Consider the following 22,424-nt stretch of genomic DNA (forward strand, 5'->3'; position numbering starts at 1 on the left):
ATGCACCTGAGCAGAGATAGGAACGGAAGAGGAACAGGGACAAACAGTACTGGGAACACACAATACAAGAAACACATAGTCGTAACAAAAGTCATTTGTAGTTTGAAAGTTACAATGACAGTGAAAGTTCAAATAGTCCAGTGTAGGGAATAAATTGTCCATTAGTAATCCATTAGTTATTTCGGAAAGTGATGGGTCGCTAGGATGCGTGGGCCAAAGATTCGGACAGGGAACCACAGCAGGCAATGGTAGGACAGTCATAGGGATGGCGAAGGCAATGGCGATGGTAGGGCAGTCAGAGGGATGTGACTTCAGGTGTGATGAGGGACAGGCACAGAGATGGTTGATGGCTGGTAATGGTTTACCTCACAGGTGAGGTATAGGGGAAAGGGAAGAGAAATAGAGTGTGTTAGTATTACTGTAAGTCATGATGGTTGGTATTAATAAGTATATCAATGGTGATATAAATGATTATACTATAGAGGGTTTACAAAACGCTTTTACACACCTCTTTTGTGGGGACAGGTGCGTCGGAATAGGTTACCCAGTTAAACCCGAAGAGAGAATCCCGCACATCGTCCACCACGCATGCAAACATCCACCCACCCACCACGCACGCAACATCCACCCACCCACAATGCCCCCCCCCCCCAGGCGAACCCACACACCACATCTGAACCGCGCGCCCAAGCAGCATGGCCGAGCACCCCGAACCAGCCAGAATCCGCCCACAGGCGGCGCCACCCATCCACAAATAACCCCCCACCACCATCCGCGAGCAGAGAGAACGGGGCCCACGCCAGCCCCACCCCATCCACAACACCGCACGAACACACACCAACGGCCCGACCAGGACACACAATCCGATCCGACCCGCCGCCCAGGCCCCCCGGAAGCAGTGCCCCCAGAGCAAAAGTCCAGAATGCTTCATGTCTTTGGACGTGTCATCCTGTCATCCTGTTAACAGGGTAGGGAGGCGTAGGGAGGCGATGTAATGTAATTAAAATCGTTAAAATCATTGGACATTGGTGTAATGTAATTAAAATCGTTAAAATTGTTGTGTGTTAACATTCGAAAATAATACAAAAACGATCCATTATTTTGTTGGGAGGTATATAGACCGTGAGCCAGGGCCTCAAATTATGGAAACCGTTACCGAAAAGGTGGCAAAGGCTACCATACCTTTTCTGAAAGCCTGGAATCTCAGCTTTTCAATGATGTATGATGGCCATCTGACAAGAGTAGCTGTTTTGAGTTATGACACATAATGTAAACTAAGGTTAAAGAAATAATGTGTATAAATCAAGCAGAACACTGGAATATTTTATTTTGTTATGTTTGGTATCATTTTAAAGGGGAGACTCTGAGCTTTCATTTAAATCCTTTTGTGAACATTTTGGATAAGTACAGCCAACCCTGGAGCTCTTCAAACCTTTAATCACACACATTTCCCTACCATTTCCCTGCCATTTTTTGTCTTTTAATCCTGTGGCACCTGGGAGCATCAGAGAAACAAAATCCAAACACTGATACTGGCATGACCCTAAGGATTCAGGAAATGTATCATTTATATTATCTGATTTGGAGGGGGTGATTTACAGTCTTGTATCAGAGATGGCGTTTTTTCAAAGACATAAACAGTAGTGTACTATTACCCTTGGCTAATTTGTTGATAAGTCGAGTTGAAAGTCTGAGGTAAATATATTTTAGATAATAATTATTGATACAGATCATTTTGAAAAAGTTGTTATTCAGCATTCTCAGCATTTTTAGATAGTTAAAAAGGTCCTTAATACATATCCACTAAATATAATTTATATCAGGTCCCCACTTTCTTTGAATTTAGCCTACATAAAAATAAGCAAGAAAATACACGTATACACAGGCTGCGATACTGTAAGTGCATTTGCAGGCCATGGTAAAGTGTCAGCCCTAAAACTTTTTCAGAAGAATGAAAACTTCTGTGAGACCTTTCAGAAGGTTGGAGCAGACTGGGCAATGTCACCTGAGTTGTATGCAGCCTTAAAGGAGTTCACATGTTAAATGTACAGCTCCAAGTCCAGAATCACCAACATCAATGAAATGAAGTATGCACTTTTTTTGTGCAAAGAAAGGCGTAGAATCCTGGCAGTTAACTCCATGCTCGGATTCTCTCAGGAAGCACGGTCTCAGAGCTAACTATCAAGGTGCTATCTTGAGAAGATGCCTCGAGAACAACCCTGAAGTTCCTTCCCCAGTTGAGCATGGGTGGTCTAGACTGGACCAAGATGGTGACTTTACAGCTCTCCATAGACTGGTTCAATGTCTCCATTGGTCCACAAGCAGTACTTGAGTTTCTGTCCTGCTCATGCAAGAGGGACTGTGTCACTCCTCATGTCAGTGTGTTGCACTGTATAACAACTCAAAATTATCTGTATCAATAATTATTATTTCAAATATATTTACCTCAGACTTTCAACTCGACATATCAACAAATTAACCTTAAGGGTAATAGTACACTACTGTTTATGTCTTTGAAAAAACGCCATGTCTGATATAAGACGGAAAATCATCCCCTCCAAATCAGATAATATGGGTAAATGATACATTTTCTGAATCCATAGGGTCATGCCAGTATTTCAGTGTTTGAATTTTGTTTCTCTGATGCTCCCAGGTGCCACAGGATTAAAAGACAAAAGATGGCAGGGAAATGGCAGGAAAATGTGTGTGATTAAAGGTTTGAAGAGCTCCAGGGTTGGCTGTACTTATCCAAAATGTTCACAAAAGGATTTAAATGAAAGCTCAGAGTCTCCCCTTTAAAATGATACCAAACATAACAAAATAAAATATTTCAGTGTTCTGCTTGATTTATACGCATTATTTCTTCAACCTTAGTTTACATTATGCATCATAACTCAAAACAGCTACTTTTGTCAGATGGCCATCATACATCATTGAAAAGCTGAGATCCCAGGCTTTCAGAAAAGGTATGGTAGCCTTTGCCACTTTTTCGGTAACGACCAACCCCTCTGGCTCACGGACTAATAGTTTGTCTGTTAAGAAAATGTAAGCATTGTGAAAATTAAAGATGCACCGATCGATCGGCCATGACCGGCGACTGGCCGGTCAGTCTGAGACTTGCCGATTTTATGCCGGTCAAATGCACTCGCACGTAGCCTACTTGTAATAACATCACACAGCTGAGTTGGCAAAGTTTGTTGAAGCTAGCAAAGGCCAACAGTCAGGGCTGGATAAAGCGCTAATACTGAGTTTTTCTATGCAGCGAACGCTGTGCTTTGCGTGGAATTTACTAAGCTGTCACATTATTACTTCAGGTTACAGCGCTCATCAAAGCCCGTCCTTGCCGCTAATTGCGTGCCCACAGCTGAACCACAAGCGCTATAAAGCAGCGACATAGCCTTTATACTCCACTTAAGGCGAGACACGGCAGGAATAAACATAGTTTTGCTTTGGTTTGCCAACTTATCATGTATTCTTTCACACTACTACAACAAGTAAGTCTGATTTACACATTTAGAGGTTTATTTCATTACCTTTTGTCTGATCACGCCTGTATAGTTCTTCTAAATTCGCCAAAAGTTAGCATTCTAACGTATCATAAACTACCGCGACCGTGATACAAAACATATCATGCGTGGTGTCGTTGGAAAGCTGTGTTTCTCCTGCATGACGTTATGACATCCAAATATGGACACTTCCTTAGTATCCGCAAGCAATCGCGAAAGTTCAGAGAAGAGTGTGGACTGAGAATGCATGTCATTTGCTGTGTTTCAAGGCTTCTCAAAAAATTTTTTATTTTTTTTGTCATTTTCCAACATCTCAGCCTATGTAGCACCTATCTACACCAAGCTTTCCAGTTATCAGTATTCTGAAGATATTTACAGTTGGATATTGGATGTGAGAAGAAAAAAAAATAGTGTTCCTACAGTGCATTTCTATTAGTATGTGTGAAATGAATGTCCCACACTGGGAATACTGCAGCTGAAGAAGAATCTGTCTATTCACATTTTTCTACCAGCCATTTATTAAGTTGATTACATTTATTAAAGAAAATATAGGCTAGAAAATAACTCTTTGTTTGTGCTGTAAAGTGGTTAGAAGAAATTAAATCGGAATCGGCTAAAATCGGTATCGGCAGGTCAAATTCTATACAAAATCTGAAATTGGAATCGGCCAAAAAATTGCAATCGGTGCATCTCTAGTGAAAATGTATTCACTGACTGCATACTGTGTGAAAACAACATGAAATGTGTGAATGGTATGGCCACAAAAGACCGATGCTGTGCTAACTGTGTTTAGAGTTTTGAAAATGTGTCAACTGAATGGACAAACGCTTGTTAACGATTGAAAAAAACTGTAATGACCTCATGTCGAAATGGCACGTTGTTTGAAAGAAAAGTTAAATACCGCCACTGCGACCATGAAAACAGAAAATGTCGGAGTGGTGGGACCTTTTCCATAAAGAGACATGCCTCCACTACGACAATTGGACGTCAATGTCAGAGTGGGGATATGTCGGAATGAACGGCGGATACCAGCTGGGTTGTAAAACATTCGAAAACTCTGCAACTGCGATCTGAGATGCTGAGCGTCATGTCTCTTTTTTCCGCTTGTCACCAGCGCGGTGTCTTCGGGTTTTATCGTGTTTTTCCGGCATGAGCCGAACCTGCATGTTATTAGGGCGGTCTTATGTTGCCCCCTTGCGGTTGCAGTTTTAATTACAAATGCTGCACCTTCGGGATTCCCGATATGCGGCAAAGAAAGGAGCATTCTCAACCCGTACCATCTGTAGGCGACGGACATTCACCTACATTATTTACTGAAATCTAAAGGAGGCCAGCGTGCCAGTAGCTATTGTGGTATCAGTTTTCAAAAACCAACGTTAACTGATGAAAAAAAAACACAGTTTTAACACTAGAAGCGCCAAGCACCGGTCATTTGACCGCTGATGCGTATTACTAGAAGCGCCGTGTAGGTTTGACCTAGATATACCTAGAACTGCCGGGCTGCGGTCTTTTGACCGCAGTGATTACAAAAAAAAATATTTTCACTCGATTAAATTCCAGGACCCTACGTTCACGACTTTTCCTAAATACGCGTGTTTTATCACCCAGATTTTTTTCATGATCAAAAGCAAGCACGGTACAAGCTAGTTTAGAGCTATTTTGCGCTCACTTATGTGACAACACTATGTTGTCTCACTTTCGGCCATGTTTGTCCAGGCTGCTATTCTCTTTTCTCACAGCAGATGTCGCAAGGGTTTCCTGTCAGTCGGGCATGAGAATAATATTTTACCATAAAACATATAGGGCCCTATCATGCCGACCGCGCAATGAGCTTTCGCGACTTGCGCAACCTATAATTACTATTCTCTGTGAGCGCATCCTTCATTTTTCCAGCGCAAATGTACGTTCTCTAAATGGGAGATGATATTGCGCCCTAACGTGCGTGTCAGTGAAGAGAAGAGGTGTGGTCCGGCGCAAAGCTCGCCAGTCGCTAATATATGGATGCAGAAAGTAAGTGCGCCTCTGACCAGGAAAAACCTAGTCGGAAATCACTCGCGCATAGCTGAAAGGCTATTTTATGAGCGCATGAGGCTTGGGGATATGGAAGAGTGCACAGTGCGCGCACACACCCTACTTCTTTCATCAGCAGGAGCGTGCAGCCCGAATATAATTAAATAATATTTGTCCGTTTCTCGGTTTTAGGTTCGTGTATTGGTCAGCAAAAAGTATCATACATAGCATAACAACATCCACATGCAATAATACAACAATAACGTCTAACAGTGACCTGCTCATTTAGACAACATTACACAGTAGTGATGCGCGGGTGGGCTTTTTTTAAAACCCGCCCCAACCCGACTTTTCAGGAGATCCAAACCGCCCCGCCCAATCCGCAAAAATATGTTCGAATTGTGACCCAAATCCGACCCGACCCGCGGAAAGGAAAAAACGCATTTAACGTCTTTCCTAGCCTAATTAGCCCACATGAGGACAACAGCGGGTTACAATGATCGGTCATTTTGACAATCTGCGCTCCTCCACACCATTCATAATCTGCAGCCTAGACATAGCTAGTGTTAAATCTCATCTTCATAACAAGTTTCCATTCATATTTCCCCTTGCAACTTCATAGGCTAGCCTACTTTTGCGTTTAACACTGCCAAGCATTTAACAAGCACAGCTGTTTATTCGTGTAGCCTATGACAGAAGCGAGGTGTTCTCGCATTGTGCACAACCTTCGATATCCCAGATCATTAGGCTCCATGTCCATAAAGTAGCGAATGCGCGATTGACTTTTTCAGTCAGTCACGCATGGCGCAATTGGGTGCTGAATTTAGGAGAAATTATGTTTTGCGCTCGACCACACCTCCTGTATTGCAGGCGCATCGCCACCTAATATGTCGGAAGTTAACAAGTGAGAAATGTGCATTTTTACTTTTTTGACCCGACCCACCCGCAATATTTAGAAAAAACTATTAGGCCTACCCAAATCCGCCCGACCCGCGGGTAAACCCGCGGATATCCGCGGGTAATGGGCTGAACCGCGCATCACTATTACACAGCCCTATGGCTAAGTTACCTTCAGTTAGTTTTGTTCTAGCATACCTTTAACGTCTGGCATTAAACAGCTGTAGCGTTCTGACAACTGTCTACCTTGTCATTGCTCATCTGGAATAACTCCTCTAGCTGCCTCCATCCTCCATCCTTTCTGTTTTGTTTGTTTAAAAGAACTTGCGATATCCATGATGAGTAGGCTATTGAGTTAGTGAATTAGCTTCACATTGTGTGCTGATAGCGGAGTAAAAGAAAACAACAAGTAGCCTAGTTGCGCGCCTGCGTGCGTAATCTCTCCTGTTCAAACGAAATGTGTGCGCGTGGATATAGCTCTATAGCGCATTAAGTTCATTTTGATAACGTGTTGACTGACTTTTTCTTAAAATATAAGATTGTAAATAGCCTGATGGCAGGCAGCTAATGGGATGCTGTGCATATTGGGTGGGTACGGTATGGCATGCCAATTTGGTGTGAATACATACACACACACAAGGGAAATGTAATAAGGATAATGATCAATAGTGAGAACTGGCTTCTGGCTACTGCTGCGTTCATTCTGAAATAATCTATTTAAGTCATAAGCCCCGAGAGACCGTAGGCAAGTGCCGAAAAACCCCCTTAGCCGTTCTAAAATCAGTGTAGCCTAAACTACGGACTCGAGTGGCTTATTGCTTTTCTAAAACGGTAACTATACGATACGTCGATGTATTCATAGATAATCATTCTTCCGCCAATAAATATTTCCTCCATATGAATGGTTGCCATGCAACATCGAGACGCAGCCACTTTAACTTTTGTGCAAGTTGTGGTAGTGCATTTAACGAAATGCGGTCAAGGTGTATGTTTGTGTTGGATTTTATAACAGCATCGAACGCGATTCAGCCAATCATCATCAAGGACCGGAACTATCCGTGTTAGAAAATAATATTCACACATCATGTACATTATTTTCACAATTTCCCAGCATAAAAGTTGGGAAGGCTTAGCCTTCCCAAGCCTCCATTACGCGCCGCCCATGCCTCACGCACGAGCAAGTCGGTCTCTTCTGGAGTAGACGCCCAGGTAACTCCACCATGATAATACCAACAGCCCATTGAACAATGCGCCAGGCTTTTAAAGGGAATGAGAGTGTGAAATCTAATTGGTTTACTGCATGCTACGCCCAAAAGACACCCACGACTAATTAACTCAATTAAGACAACCCCTTTTCACTTTGCGCCGAGCGCAATGTTCACTTTTCACGCAGTCATTATAGCCTTTTGCGCTAGGGCCGCCCCCAAAGAAACTTGCGCGAGTGACTTGCGACAATGCCCATTTGATCCTGATAATAGAGCCCATAGTTTATATATGTGCAATATGTATATATGTGAACTTATTTTCATTTACATGGCATATGGAGGCGATTTACAGTGGTAAAATGCAAGTTTTGAAAACGATGCGACGTTGTTCTATTAGGCAGGCCTACGTGTGTAAAAATATTATCAGCGGAAATTTATGTACGTAGGGCGCCTATGCCTACGTACATTCATATTTGTATATCAACGTCGACGAACAATTATTTTTTGTAAATGGTTTTTAATAACAAACTATCTGACATAAACGGATGAATCACAATACTGTTTACCATTTACAAAAAATAATTTCGCCAGCCAATAATTTTCTGAGCCAAATTGAGCCGCCATCTGACAAACTTTGGCTAAGCCAGTTAGACTTTTTGCATCTAAAAATAATTATATCATAGAGACACACGCGAAAAATAAACGATAGCCTAGAAACTAGGCATACATGAGATTTTCCCACTGGATACACCACATCAGTATTGTGCTCGTTGCTACGATACACAGGACTCACAGTGAGTTGACGACCAATTAAAATGACATGGGGGAAAGAAGCAAACAAGGTAGCCTAATCTTTATCTCGCCTTACATACTTTCCTATTTCCTACGTAGGGCTACTCAAGACTTTTGTTAAATCTTCAGGGCCCGGTTGCACAAACACCAAAACCAAAGATTGATGATATGAACCAAATATTCTGGAACAGACGGATTTACAGCATTGAACGCGATAGGCTATTACTGCGACTTCCACCGTTTCCTTTCCAGAGATTGCTGCGCTGTTCACAACGCATGCAGTCTACATTGAAGTGAAACGTGCAGAACGTTGTCCAAAACAATACAATGACATTGTGTGTTGAGATCTAGTGCAATATAGACATCTGTAGACATGAAGTGGCAACTAAAGCCATTATCAGTCATGAAAACTTTGGCGGCTGCAGCAGCATTTAGGTTTTGGCTGAGCCAGCTAGCCAGCCAACAACTTCATCAGCCAGCCGTTATTCTCAAAGCAAATGGCTTCGGGGTCTATACATAACACACTATCCATTGCAAACATAGCCTATTTGAAACCGATCATTCCCCCTCCCCCATACAGTCGTCTAGGCTACTTAGGCTACAGACATCACTGCGTCATTGAGGACAATTAACTGCCTCCCCACCCCACCCCCTCTCTCTGTCCCCTGCTGTAGGCTGGCTGTTTAGGCAACTCGTGGAAGAATGCGCAATCATGTTTCATCGCATATGCGCGTTTCAGAATGTTCGAATTCGCCAGCGTGCATGTAGTTGTGTGAATAGAAAAGAATTGAATAGAATATACTTTATTAATGCCTTGCTCAAAAGGACTTCAGCGATAAACAGATCGGGGACCGAACCAGCAACTATTGGGTTTTGAGGCCGAAGCTCTAACCAGTCGGCTACAGCTCTGCTCTATTGCTATGTTAAAATGTGTGTCTCAATGCTGAATCTCGAATTCACATAGAAGTTAGCTTAAATTGTAGAAACAATAGGCCTATAGCTTTTTTTCAGCAGACATCGCAAACATAGCCTACACATTTGCAAAACGGAGAACATCTTTCACTCATCATTTTTAATTAGGCTACTTCTCGCGCCTATGCCTGCTCAGCATATGCTCTCTCTATCTCCCTCCCTCCGAGGTAGCTATAAGATGCTTCTCCCTAAATGAATGAAAATTGTTTTAGAAAGTAGCCACGGTAGCCTGTAAAATGCTGCATGAAATCCTGGCTACTGTGTAATTGAAACCAGACTGTTAGGCTCTTGTTCCAGGTCCGATCATTTTCGGCGGCGCGAACATATATGCTACCTATTAAATGAATAGAGGAGAATTTGGGGAGTGAATTAGAACTAGCCACCCATTCATTTTAGAGTTTAGATTATCTGCCCAAACCCGAACTGCGGGCCGGTGTTAACGGATCTCGAGATCCAACAACACCGGTGTTGGGTCGACATTTTTCATCCTTCCCCTCCCGTCGGGTCAGGCTCCTAGTCACAGAACGCATGCCTCCGTTTTAAAATAGCCTATAAATAACATTTCTAAGTAGCATACAAAATGTAAAAACGAAATATAAAAAATTGAATACTATGAAAAAGTTGAAAGTCAAGTTTGCTTAAGGTTGGTTCAAGAACTCTTCCAGAGTTTTTACCTCAAACAACACAAATCAACACAAATAAATGAACAGATAACTCAAACGTGCTGTATGTCATAATGAAACAACCACAGACTATCAAAAACACGGTCTGACACGAATGACACATGGCTTAGTGCAAACTGAATTTATGACCAAACGATTTGATTCGTGCACGAAGCGCCATCTAGCTATCATCCAGCCTCCCAGTCTAAGGACTCAGTGGTCTTTTGACCGCCTCGCCGCGCTTTAAGTAGTTCACACCAGCACGGCGCTCTAGTAGGTCGTCAAAGCGGTCAAATGACCGGGGCGCAGCGCTTCTAGGTATAAGTGGGTCAGAACGGCACGGCACTTCTAGTGTTACAAAAAAATGTTGTCGTGTAAACAGAGCCTAAATGTGTCACTTAGTGTCTCTTTCTAATGCAAATTAGGTTGAATGGGCTTTTTGAATGGGCCTGCTTTGTCATAGAAGCTTGCTGTTATCATATGTTCTCAATACAGCAAAAACGTTATGATTCAAATTTAGCCTTGGATGAAATCCACAGAGGTTGAGGAAATATTAACTTTATAAAATGGTCGCTCTGAAGAGAAAACATTTCATGTTGAGTTTTGTTAAAGGATCCTCAGATGAAATGCATGTTTCTGATGGTGAGTGATGTTGTGAATAATCTGAGCTGTGCGCTGCTGTGGGGTGTCCTACGAAGCTCGATTAGTGGCTTATCGAGGTATGTTGCGCTCAAAACCAGGGTATGCTGTCATACGAAAGTGGATTTGTTTTAGCGTCGCTGTATCACCATGGTATCTTATGCTCGCAACCAAACCTGGTCGGGAGCGGGTTATGTGCTTAGTTATAGCGCAAATCGTGAAATATCACCGCCCTCTGACCAATTCTAACCAATCCATTATCTTGAAAAACGAAGTCATCTCACGTGTGCTAATCTGTCATACTTTGAACAAGTCCAGCCCCGCCTCTGCAAACATTTTGAATCTCGAAGGCGCTTTTAACTATATTGTGCGTGCAAATATGTCACTACTATGGACATGCATGCCATAAAATATCTGATGACCATCGACTTTTTGATGTTAGAGGTTAGACACTAAAAAAGACCACCCTAGATTTCGCTACCGCTGATAAATGCGGAAGTAATCGTTTTTAAACCTAGGCTGTCTTGTGCGTCTCGTTACCCGATTGGTCAAAATCACCCCAACCACGAGAACGCGCACAGATCTGAGCTGAAAGCCTAGTTTGACAAATTTATCACATACCTGCTGTCGTAGGATCACTTAACTTAATACCCGAGTTGAGGCTTTGTGCAGCCTCGATATGTCTAGATAACCTAGATTTGTCTAACTTGCTTCGTAGGACACCCCACTGGTCTCTGATTTTGTTGATTAGAGCTGAGATTGAAGAGGAATATCGGAGTCCATTCTGGCCAAGTTAAAGGGTTTGCCCTGCCGTTGTCTTGACAGGTCATGGTGGATGTCGATGACAAGAACGAGTGGAAGGAGTGCATCGATATCGGAGGAGTGAGGCTACCCACCGGATACTATTTCGGGTCCTCTGCAGCCACAGGAGATCTATCTGGTACTTACAGTGCCCTCCAAAAGTATTGGAACACATCCTAAAGTTGACAATATAAAGTCATCTTTTGGAAATTGATCTTAATGCCTGATCTTAATGTTGTGACTAACAAAGTAAAATGTATGTAAACAGTGAGAATTATTCAAATGCTAGTCAAACGTCCAGCTCATTGTGCATACCGATTTTCAGCCGTTTACACTCAATAGTTCACCAGAATGATCATTTTGAATGTACCATGAAAATTCCCTATTGTTTACACATGAGGTAGTCACCTCCCAAATCTTAGCACTTTAAACATGTTTAAGATGTAATATAAAAGCAAGAGAATGCGCGCACATCTAAGTAGTGCAGTTGCTGGACCAAAAAGACGTGAAAAGAAATGATGAAGGTCCGCACACTGATAGCAGCTCCCAGGTTGCACCCTGATGAAGGACCTTGGTCCGTTGTGCTAAATAAACCTGGGAGCTGCTATCAGTGTGCGGACCTTTATCATTTCTTTTAAAGGTATACTATGCAACGTTTTTCAGTTAATCAATTCGTCCCATACTGTTATATATGATTAAATGGGTCATTACCGGTCGAACAGTGTTTTTTTTGGCCGCTCTAGTGGTCTGTAGCGGTAAAACCACACTTGCAACTTCAGGAGACACCGGGCACGCACCCATGCTCTACTCCAGGAAGTGTCATGTAAAGTCTCATGAAAAGGCACGGCAGACTGACCGATTGAGGAGTTTTGTCAAATATACACGCTAAAGCTGTAGGGGAAGCTCTGCAGAGAAATATGCAAGCATAAAACGAGCGAAAATGAAAAGTGAAAGCGAAACTGGCGATGAAATCGCCAATCCTGCATAGTATACCTTTAAGATGTAATAAAACCTTAGATTTTGTCATGGAAAATTTGTTTACTTTCTAAACATCAGCATGACCAGTTTCAGCTTCAAGTGGATGTCTATAAATTTGATTATTTGCTTGCTCACCATGTAGAGAAAAATGGTAACCTTACACATACGTAAACACAAGCTAATGTTCTCTAAATTTCCCCGACCACATACTGCGTCTTTTCCACGTAAATTGTTCATGAATACAAAGCTTAAGATGTCCTCTACTAGATTCTGTGGTTTTTATTGGCTGTCAACCAGTTATTTGTCCTGAGTGACAGTTTTTTGGACCTATGGTATCATCATGTTGGTATTCAAATGTGCTGTGTCATCAGAGGTGGAAAGTAACTAAATACATTTACTCAAAATACTGTATTGAGTAGCTTTTTTGTGTATTTTGGATTTTTTGAGTAGTTTTAAAAATCGGTATTTAAAATTTTACTTGATTACATTTTGAGTGAAGTATTGTACTTTGATACATCACAAATCCAATCAGTTACTTGAGTAATAAAAAAAAGAGCAAAAAAGTGAATCGTCGTAACTACTAAGGTGACAATGGTCATGGTCAGCCAATAAGGCGTGAAGCTGTCCACTAGGGATGTTCAACTAAATTCAACAAAAGATAGCCTACTTTATCAATTGTTGTGCAGGTGGACTATAGGCCTACCATTTTGCTTTATATACCACTTTTTATATACAAAAAGGCAAACTTTACATTTTGTCTGACATTCATTTTGACATTTACTGTAATTTGGACATTGAAATATTCAGGTAAAATATACAGTTGAAAGCATATAAACGCAGAAATAGCACCTAATAATAATAATACATTTTATTTATATTGCGCTTTACATCAAATAAATGATCTCAAAGTGCTACAATGCATACACACATACACACACAACAGGATAAAATTAACACCATAGAGGAAGTTAAAAGTAGCATAAAATTAGCATAAAGTTAAAAGTAGCATAAAATTAGGCTAAAACCAGCATAAAACAGATAGATAAAAGCATTTAGTTACAAGCTTTTCTAAAAAGATGTGTTTTTAGGCCTTTCTTAAAAGAATCCACAGTCTGTGGTGCCCATAGTTGGTCAGGGAGAGCATTCCACAAACTGGGAGCAGCAGAGCTGAAAGCACGGTCGCCCATAGTCCTTAGCTTGGTTCTTTTTTGCTGGAGGAGATGTGATTGTCCGGACCGGAGATGACGTGAGGAGGAGTGGGGGGGGGGGTGAGTTCTTTGAGGTAAGGGGGGGCAGAGCCATGGAGACACTGATGGGACAGAAGGGAAACCTTGTATTCGATCCTGAACTGAACTGGAAGCCAATGAAGGGTTTTGAAGATGGGTGTGATATGCTGGAATTTCCGCACCCTCATCAGGATCCTGGCAGCGCAGTTTTGGATGTACTGCAGCTGCTGGATGTTCTTGCTGGGGATCCCGATGAGGAGTGCGTTGCAGTAGTCCAGCCTGGAGGAGATAAAGGCGTGGACAAGTTTCTCAGCATCGGGGAGAGTGAGTGAAGGGCGGAGTTTCGCAATGTTTTTGAGGTGAAAGAAGGAGGTTTTGCACAGATGTTTGATGTGGGCCTCAAAAGTCAGGTGAGGGTCCATTTTGACACCCAGATTTGTGACTGAGGGTGAGAGGTGGATGTTGACACCGGGGAGGGTGATGCTGGTGATAGTGGATGACCGGATCTGGTGTGGAGTGCCAACAAGAATGGCTTCTGTTTTTGAGCTGTTGAGTTGCAGGAAGTTTGCCTTCATCCACGCCTTTATCTCCTCCAGACAGGTGGAAACTGTGGTTAAAGCTGCAGAGGGTGTTGGGTTTGTTTTTATGTAGAGTTGGGTGTCATCAGCATAGCAATGGAAAGACATCGCAAAAGACCTACTTTCTCACAACAAATTAGTATTAACCCTCATGTGCCTCACAGTTCTAGTTTTTTTAAAAAATATTTGTTTGGCTTTTTTGCCTTTATTTGTATAGGACAGCGAAGGGTGAGACAGGAAGCAAGTGGGAGAGAGAGATGGGGTGGGATTGGGAAATGACCGCAGGCCGGACTCGAACCTGGGTCCCTAACTTGACCAGTTACTGTATGTCAAAAGTAATTATTAGTTACTAAGAAAAGTAACTTTTAAGTTACTTTTATGTATGTCTGCGCTTTAAATGTAAATACAAACAGTACTGAACAGTCAAACACAATAAACATATTTTTTTAGACCTAGTGTGTCACTGACTCAACAGTTGACAGAGGATGCATGTCATCGATAACATAGTCTACCTAACGGTATGGACATTTAACCCCACGGTTATAGTGACCAAAATTATCACAGATCATTCACAGCAGTGGCAATCCTAGTCTGCTCAACCCACACAGAAAATGGCTCATCTTGTTTCTATTTCATATTTTGAATTCATAATCATAAACTGTATATACATGTATATTTTGTTAACAATGTATAGTACTGTAGCATCTGCATAATGACTTATAGCTAAAAAATAATCAGTAATTTGAATAGGCTTCTTGTTGATTACACTTGTCTGTAATAACATTAGCGTACAGGGGTGGTGTGTAGGTCTCATTGAGTGCCTGTCACTTTAAGAAGTATGTGAACGTAATTAGGTTTCATTCGGTTTTAAGAGGGAAAGTCACGCATAGTTCAAGGACATGTTTTCATTAAATAAAATTAATGTTAAAAAAAAAACGAACAAGGTAAAGAGGATATTTCTGGCGTCATAGAAAAGATAAGTGTCTTGCAATGTTAACTTCTATGATTTAGGTAGGTTGAACTCTTAGATGTGGATAGGACAGGCTATTTTACAACTCACCACTACGTTTCTGTCTTTGATTTAGACGATGGATTAATGTCCATACTTCCAGGAGAGAAAGCTCATCCTAGCCGCACTCTCGACCATGATGTGGTTTAATGCTCATTGATTGATTCGATTGATGTATGTGCCACCCTGCGACGTCAGGTTAGAAGTGAGCCTCTTGTCTTCTTGTCTGCAAGTGTTCGTTTTTCACAAAAGAGAGTAACGCGAGTAACAAACTCATTTAAATTTCAGTAATTGTAATTGCGTTACCTGATTTTAAAAAGTGGAGAACACAGGACCCCTGTCCCTGATCCCAAATAAACCTGAGGAGCATAGGAGCCTGCTCTGACCTCAGTTATTCTCAGTTACCTAGTGTCAGAACGGTGTGAAATCCACTATATTGCTCAATTTAATTCATTTTACCACTGGATTAAGTAAGGTTCTAAATGCATAATAGGACACAGTCTGTAATGTGGACATACAATAGTGGACATACAATAGTGTCAGGACAGATTGTTGATCACATGAATTATTTTTGATCACATGAAGCTGTGCTTCTGATTTGTCTGGCTGGCCCCTGTGACAGAGGCCATTTAATTCAATTCAATTCAATTTAATTTCAATTTAATTTCATTTATAGAGCGCCAAAACATTACACATGTCTCATGGCGCTTTACAGAGTGTTAAACATTCAAAGAGAGCCCATGAGTAACAGGGGCAAGGAAAAACTCCCTAGAATTGGAGATACATATAGGAAGAAACCTCAGACAGATCCACGACTCAAGGGCCCAACCCATCTGCCTGGGGTCAGTTACAGTAAAGTCATTTGTAGTTTGACAGTTACAATGACAATGAAAGTTCAAATAGTCCAGTGTAGGGAATAAATTGTCCATTAGTAATCCATTAGTTATTTCGGAAAGTGATTGGTCGCTAGGATGCGTGGGCCAAGGATTCAGGCAGGGAACCACAGCAGGCGATGGTAGGGCAGTAATAGGGATGGCGATGGCGATGGTAGGGCAGTCAGAGGGGTGTGACTTCAGGTGTGATGAGGGACAGGCACAGAGATGGTTGATGGCTGGTAATGGTTTACCTCACAGGTGAGGTACTGTGTATTTACTGTGTGGGTGGGGGGGGGGGGGGGGTGCTGTTGGGAAAGGGGAAAGAGGTGGGGAATGTATTTTCTGGTAAGGTTGTTCATGTCTATTGCAAGTCTCTGCATACATTCAGCCAATTTGCCTTCAACAGGCTGACTGGCGAGTTGATTTACAACCCCCACCACATAGTGACATGCAATATAATAGTCAATGAGGACAATGATTTACTGTTTTTGAGGTATGATTGTAAAATCTGGGCAGTCAGTTAGATCTTATATGTGTAGGAAATGACTGAAAGTAAAATTAAGAAAAAGAACAGCATAGAAAATCAGCTATTACAATAGCTATGTATAATAGTGTGATACAATGGCTTCTCTATGTAAAAATCGGCACACATAGAATATAGCAGAGAATTGCAGAGGCAATGTTGAGTATTGTATTGTGATACACATTTAAATGTAAATAACAGACCTGGGACAATGTCCCCATATCATCTCTGTTTGGAATTTATTGGAAATTAGATGATTGGACAAAGAAATGTGTCAAAGAAAGAGAAAATCCCCAAAATCTGACTCTGTAGTTTCCCATCGGTCACAATTGTGACCGTCTTCATGTTCACTCATGCTATGAGAACGCTGAACAAAGTTCACATATTTCATTTGCATCCCTCCATACTAGACACTATAAAGATTATGTGTACCCAAACTCTTTGCCCTATTTTTAAACATACTTTTCTAAGCTTTAGTTTGGGAGCTTTTGGGTGGATTTTTTTTCTGGTCAGGGTGCAACCAAAACATAAGCAGCTCTGACCATGTGACAAGTTACACTACACATTTGGCACTTCACATGTTTAACAGAGACCCTTTCAGGTTTCCATTTTTGGGGAAAATGTATTGATAATTCGTACAATGACATCTTTAAAGGCACAGGAGCAAAATGTTATTTTCGGTCACAATTGTGACCGTTGGGATTAAACGGGTTAATAGCACGTTAAATGCCTGGAGAAAAATAAAGAAACATCTTGGCCAAAGTTTAGGGCTCCCAGGGAGTATACAGATCTGGAATAACCCTTCAATTAATATCCAGAAATCACAATTGCATTGGGACACATGGATAAAAGCTGGAATTAAAAAAATATCAGATATTATAAGTTGCAACTCAGTTTTGCCATTCCATGAGTTGAAAGCTAAATATAAGTTAAAAGATACTGAAGTGTTTAGGTATATACAAATTAAAAATTGGATTAATAAACTTGATCTAGAGAACACAATCTCCTCAGATATTATGAAAGTATTTAGCAGATATGTAAAGAGGAGTTTGACCGGACACATGTATAAAAATTTGATTAAAGTAGAAGACAGTGATGAATTATTAAAGAATATATACAACCAGTGGACAACGGACTTGGGGTATGAGGTAAAAGAAAGATGGAAGGAATGTGTGGGTGTTACTTGTAGGCTCACTTGTAACAAAAATTTACGTTACAAATTCAGTTTAAGATAATGACAAGAATTTATTACAGTAGAAATGTAACCAACAAGAAGATTCACTTATGCATTCCTTCTGGTATTGTACAAAAGTTAAAAAGATATGGACGGACATTGAGCAATAGTTTTCATCAAAAATAAAAATGAAAGACAATCTTACACCAAGCGATGTATTTTTCAAGATACAGAGGGCATAAGGTACCCTACTGGTTGGCAAATTCTGTTCTCTTCTTTAATTTAAAAAAAGCTAATTCTCAAATATTGGAAAAACAAAGATGCACTTTGCATTTAAACGTGTTTTTATTGCACAGACGCGTTTTGGCTTAGTGCCTTCCTCAGTGTGCTTTCCTTTTCTTAGTAAACATAAAAGTTTGGTCTAGCACTCTCAAAACCATACCTAAGAGACTGAGTGAAGCCTGCTCCTACCATACAAAAACAAAGATGCACCTTCACTTCAAGAGTGGAGGGCATTAATGAAATACTATCTAAATATTGAAAAAACACTGTCAGAGGATCGAAATAAATGTGATAACTTATGGAAATCTGTTTTTGATGCCTTTTAGTTTGGCACAGTATCTACACTTGAACCCCCCTTTTTTGTGTGTGTGTGTGTGTGTGTGTGTCTGTGCGAGTGTACGTGGGTTTGGATGACTGTATGTGAGAGGTACAGTAGGGGATGGGAGGGTAAGGGTGGGGGGTAGGGAAGGGGTGGGAATGGGAGGTTTTTAGAAGGGGGTAAGGGTGGGGGTTAGAAAGGGGCTTGGGTAGGGAAGGGGTGGGAATGGGAGGTTGTTAGAAGGAGGGAGGAGTGGGAGGACTGGGGATGGGGTATGAGGGAAGCATGAAATGTAGGAGGGATATTAACTGAACTTTTTTTTCCTTTCTCTTTTTCCTCTTCACTTCTCTCTCATGTATGTGTTTAGAGAGGAGTTTAGAGTAAAAATAAATGTACATTTATTTTCCCTTTGTAACCCTCTGTTCAGTTGTTAAGTGCTGACCCTCTTGACTTCATAAAATAAAAAATAATTATAAAAAAAAAAGAAGATCGTTGAAGACCAGTAACCACTCGGTGAGCCGCACATTTTTAAAAACGAACGTTTAGGGGTGTTTTAAGGACAGAATAGTCCATGCACAAAGCGAGCAATGTTAAAGCCATACAGAGCTCCATTCTAAAGCTGCCAAATTCCACAAACAGGCTCAATCGTCAAGATGTTGGTGTCAAACACTCGTTTTCATGCTAGGCAATACAGAAAACGGGCTTAAAGTGTAAAATACCGAAATATTCCTTTAATGCTTTTTTGCACTTCTGGTTAGACGAAAACTGCATTTTGTTGTTTTTGTACTTGTACTCTGCACAATGACAATACAGTTGAATCTGATCTAATCTAATCTAATCTAATCTAAACAAAACAAACAGTAAAATATCGTCTTCCTCCGCAGTCCAAGAACACTGAGCCTGTCTACGTAGGCATTCACATATTAACTTGGTAAATGTGTGTTGGTTTGAGGGAATATTTTGTAATTCTCCAAGACGGTACTGAGCATGTTTGTAATGCTATAACAGGGGTGGGCAATTATTTTCCCCAAGGGGCCGCATGAGAAACTGGGACTGTTGAGGAGGGCCAGACTCAAAACACCGAACTCAAGACTGAACTCAATTCTGTTCAATTATATTGTGTTCTTGTATAACATTAAGAAAATCATTTTGGTTACTACTAGTAAGAACAGATGAAAATGTGAGGGAGACGTAGTAAAAACAGCAATATTTCTGTCCAGTAGGCCTATTTAATCCTCATTCTCAAAAAATGTTTTGACATTGATATGTTTTTTTTTTTTTTTCAGTTCACAAAAACTGGTACAAAAAAATTGTATAATTAGGCCATGAAAATTTGAAGGAGTCAGTGCAAACATAGGCCTTTGCCTCCATTTGATGAACACTCAGCAATTTGTCAAAGACCATCATTAAATTAACTTTACATAATTAGACTATAAAAATGTGGAGCAGAAAATAGTAGGCTATGTCAGTAGCCTAATTAATCAACATTCACAAATAAAAACTTTTTTTGACCGCTGACGCGTATTACTAGAAGCGCTGTGTAGGTTTGACCTAGATATACCTAGAACTGCCGGGCTGCGGTCTTTTGACCGCAGTGATTAAAAAAATCCAGGACCCTGGATTCCAGGACCCTATGTTCACGACTTTTCCTAAATACGCGTGTTTTATCACCCAGAATTTTTACATGATCAAAAGCACACCGGTACAAGCTAGTTTAGAGCTTTTTTGCGCTCACTTATGTGACAACACTATGTTGTCTCACTTTCGGCCATGTTTGTCCAGGCTGCTATTCTCTTTTCTCACAGCAGATGTCGCAAGGGTTTCCTGTCAGTCGGGCATGAGAATAATATTTTACCATAAAACATATAGTTTATATGTGCAATATGTATTATATATATGTGATTTATTTTAATAACTATTTTTCATTTACATGACAGTCTATGGAGGCGATTTACAGTGGTAAAATGCAAGTTTTGAAAACGTTGCGACGTTGTTCTATTAGGCAGGCCTACGTGTGTAAAAAATATTTTCAGCTGAAATTCGAAGCCTATTTATGTACGTAGGGCGCGTATGCCGACGTACATTCATAGTTGTATATCTTATCTTCTATTTGTAGGCTATCTTTTAAAGCTCAGACTAATGTATAAGCATTTTCTTACATATTTGCTGGACAAACGTCGCTTCAAATACCTATTTCCAATGGTATGAAGTAGCCTACAAAACGTTAAGTGGCGCAACGTTAACTCGCTCGATTATTACGCAGGAGACCCGGGTTCACAACTCGGCACGAGCGAAATACTGTAGCTTATATTGACTGAATTCACTGACCGTTTTTCAACGTCGACGAACAAGTATTTTTTGTTAATGGTTTTTAATAACAAACTATCTGAAATAAACGGATGAATCACAATACTGTTTGTCACAATACCATTAACGAAAAATAATTTCGCCAGCCAATAATTTTCTGAGCCAAATTGAGCCGCCATCTGACAAACTTTGACTAAGCCAGTCAGACTTTTTGCATCTAAAAATAATAATATCATAGAGACACGCGAAAAATAAACGATAGCCTAGAAACTAGGCCTACATATGATTTTCCCACTGGACACACCACATCAGTATTGTGCTCGTTGCTACGATACACAGGACTCACAGTGAGTTGACGACCAATTAAAATGACATGGGGGAAAGAAGCAAAAAAGGTAGCCTAATTTTGATCTCGCCTTACATACTTTCCTAATTCCTACAGATGGTACGGGTTGAGAATGCTCCTTTCTTTCCCGCACATCGGGACTCCCGAAGCATCGGGACTTTAATTAAAACTGCAACCGCAAGGGGGCAACATAAGACCGCCTTAATAAAATGAAGGTTCGGCTCATACCGGAAAACACGGAAAAACCCGAAGACAACGCGCTGGTGACAAGCGGAGAAAAGAGACATCACGCTCGGCATGTCAGATTGCAGTTTCAGAGTTTTCGAATGTTTTACAGCGTACCTCACAGCTGGCTCTCTCACTCGACGTAGCCTATAACTCAGTCAGTCCAGCAGAGATTCCAGAGCAACGTTTTGGTCAATGGAGAGGGAGAGAAATGCTCCGCATATCCGTCTCATTTAATCCGTCTCATTTAATCATTAAAATGAAGGTGATGACTGGCGAAATTATAATCAAACGACGTTTCAATAAACCATTGTTGAAATTAATGAAAATGGTTTTAGAAGCCTTCAATTCAACCTGAAAGACTCGATATAGGCAACCTTAGATTAATTCATTAATTCATTACGGTTACAAGACCGCATTTCCGTGAATAGGCTATTATTGTCAAGGCGAAGACGAAAGAGATGGACAAGATGGACATTTAGGCTACAACATTTATGTTAGGAATAATTAGAAATGTGTAGGCCTATAGGCTATTTTAAAACGGAGGCATGTTCATTTTAACCGGCGACGCTGGGTAGCTTACCCAGCACTTTATCACAGATTTTGTCCCCACCACTTTTGACAACTGAAAATAAAACGTATTTAACAGAAATATCTTTAATAGGCCTACATGCCTATCATGTCACTTTACTTATAACCGTAGGCTACATGATTGGAGAAGATCGCGCATTTTGTAACATTATAACAATGGATGGTCAGATATGCGATAGGGCAGTGAGGGTGATTCATTGTAACCGACTAGTAGGCCTAGGCCTAGCTCCGCAAAAGAAGTTTCTAGCAACTTAGAATATGGATCTCGTTATGCATGTTGATTCAGAGATAGACAGACTACCGTGGGCTACTGTGCGTCAATATAACAGCATTTTATCATGTGGTGAATTAATGACTAACGTCAGTTTAACATGTCAGAACTTTTGATCGGCGTTTCAAGTGCATGCCGCGAATAAATGAACTCGACTAACTGAATCCTTTATATTTCTTGGCTAAGTGCGAAGAGATTGACACTCGAACTGTGGCGTAGCCTAACTGGTTGAGGCA

The 22,424-nt window shown here is 40.9% G+C and overlaps 2 protein-coding genes across 3 annotated transcripts in view; one reads left to right on the plus strand and one right to left on the minus strand.

Moving 5' to 3' along the window:
* Positions 1-22,424, plus strand: part of lman2 (lectin, mannose-binding 2) — a 57,992-nt gene that overhangs the window by 26,019 nt on the left and 9,549 nt on the right. For both annotated transcript variants that reach the window (XM_062548814.1, XM_062548815.1), the window contains exon 6: positions 11,509-11,623. In XM_062548814.1, the coding sequence (XP_062404798.1) occupies positions 11,509-11,623 (115 nt within the window). The remainder of the gene's footprint in view (positions 1-11,508; positions 11,624-22,424) is intronic.
* LOC134095354 (uncharacterized) lies at positions 13,348-15,684 on the minus strand. Its single transcript, XM_062548822.1, has 2 exons — positions 15,327-15,684; positions 13,348-14,307 (listed from the first exon to the last, which is right to left on the minus strand). The coding sequence occupies exon 2, from the start codon at positions 14,261-14,263 to the stop codon at positions 13,655-13,657; it is 609 nt and encodes a 202-aa protein (XP_062404806.1). The 5' UTR covers positions 14,264-14,307; positions 15,327-15,684; the 3' UTR covers positions 13,348-13,654.

Source organism: Sardina pilchardus, chromosome 11 (genome assembly GCF_963854185.1).
Source record: "Sardina pilchardus chromosome 11, fSarPil1.1, whole genome shotgun sequence".
Classification (NCBI taxonomy): domain Eukaryota; kingdom Metazoa; phylum Chordata; class Actinopteri; order Clupeiformes; family Clupeidae; genus Sardina; species Sardina pilchardus.

Bases quoted from the DNA above. Each gene is read 5' to 3' on its own strand.
- LOC134095354 (XM_062548822.1), bottom strand. From the start codon at position 14,263: ATGAAGGCAAACTTCCTGCAACTCAACAGCTCAAAAACAGAAGCCATT.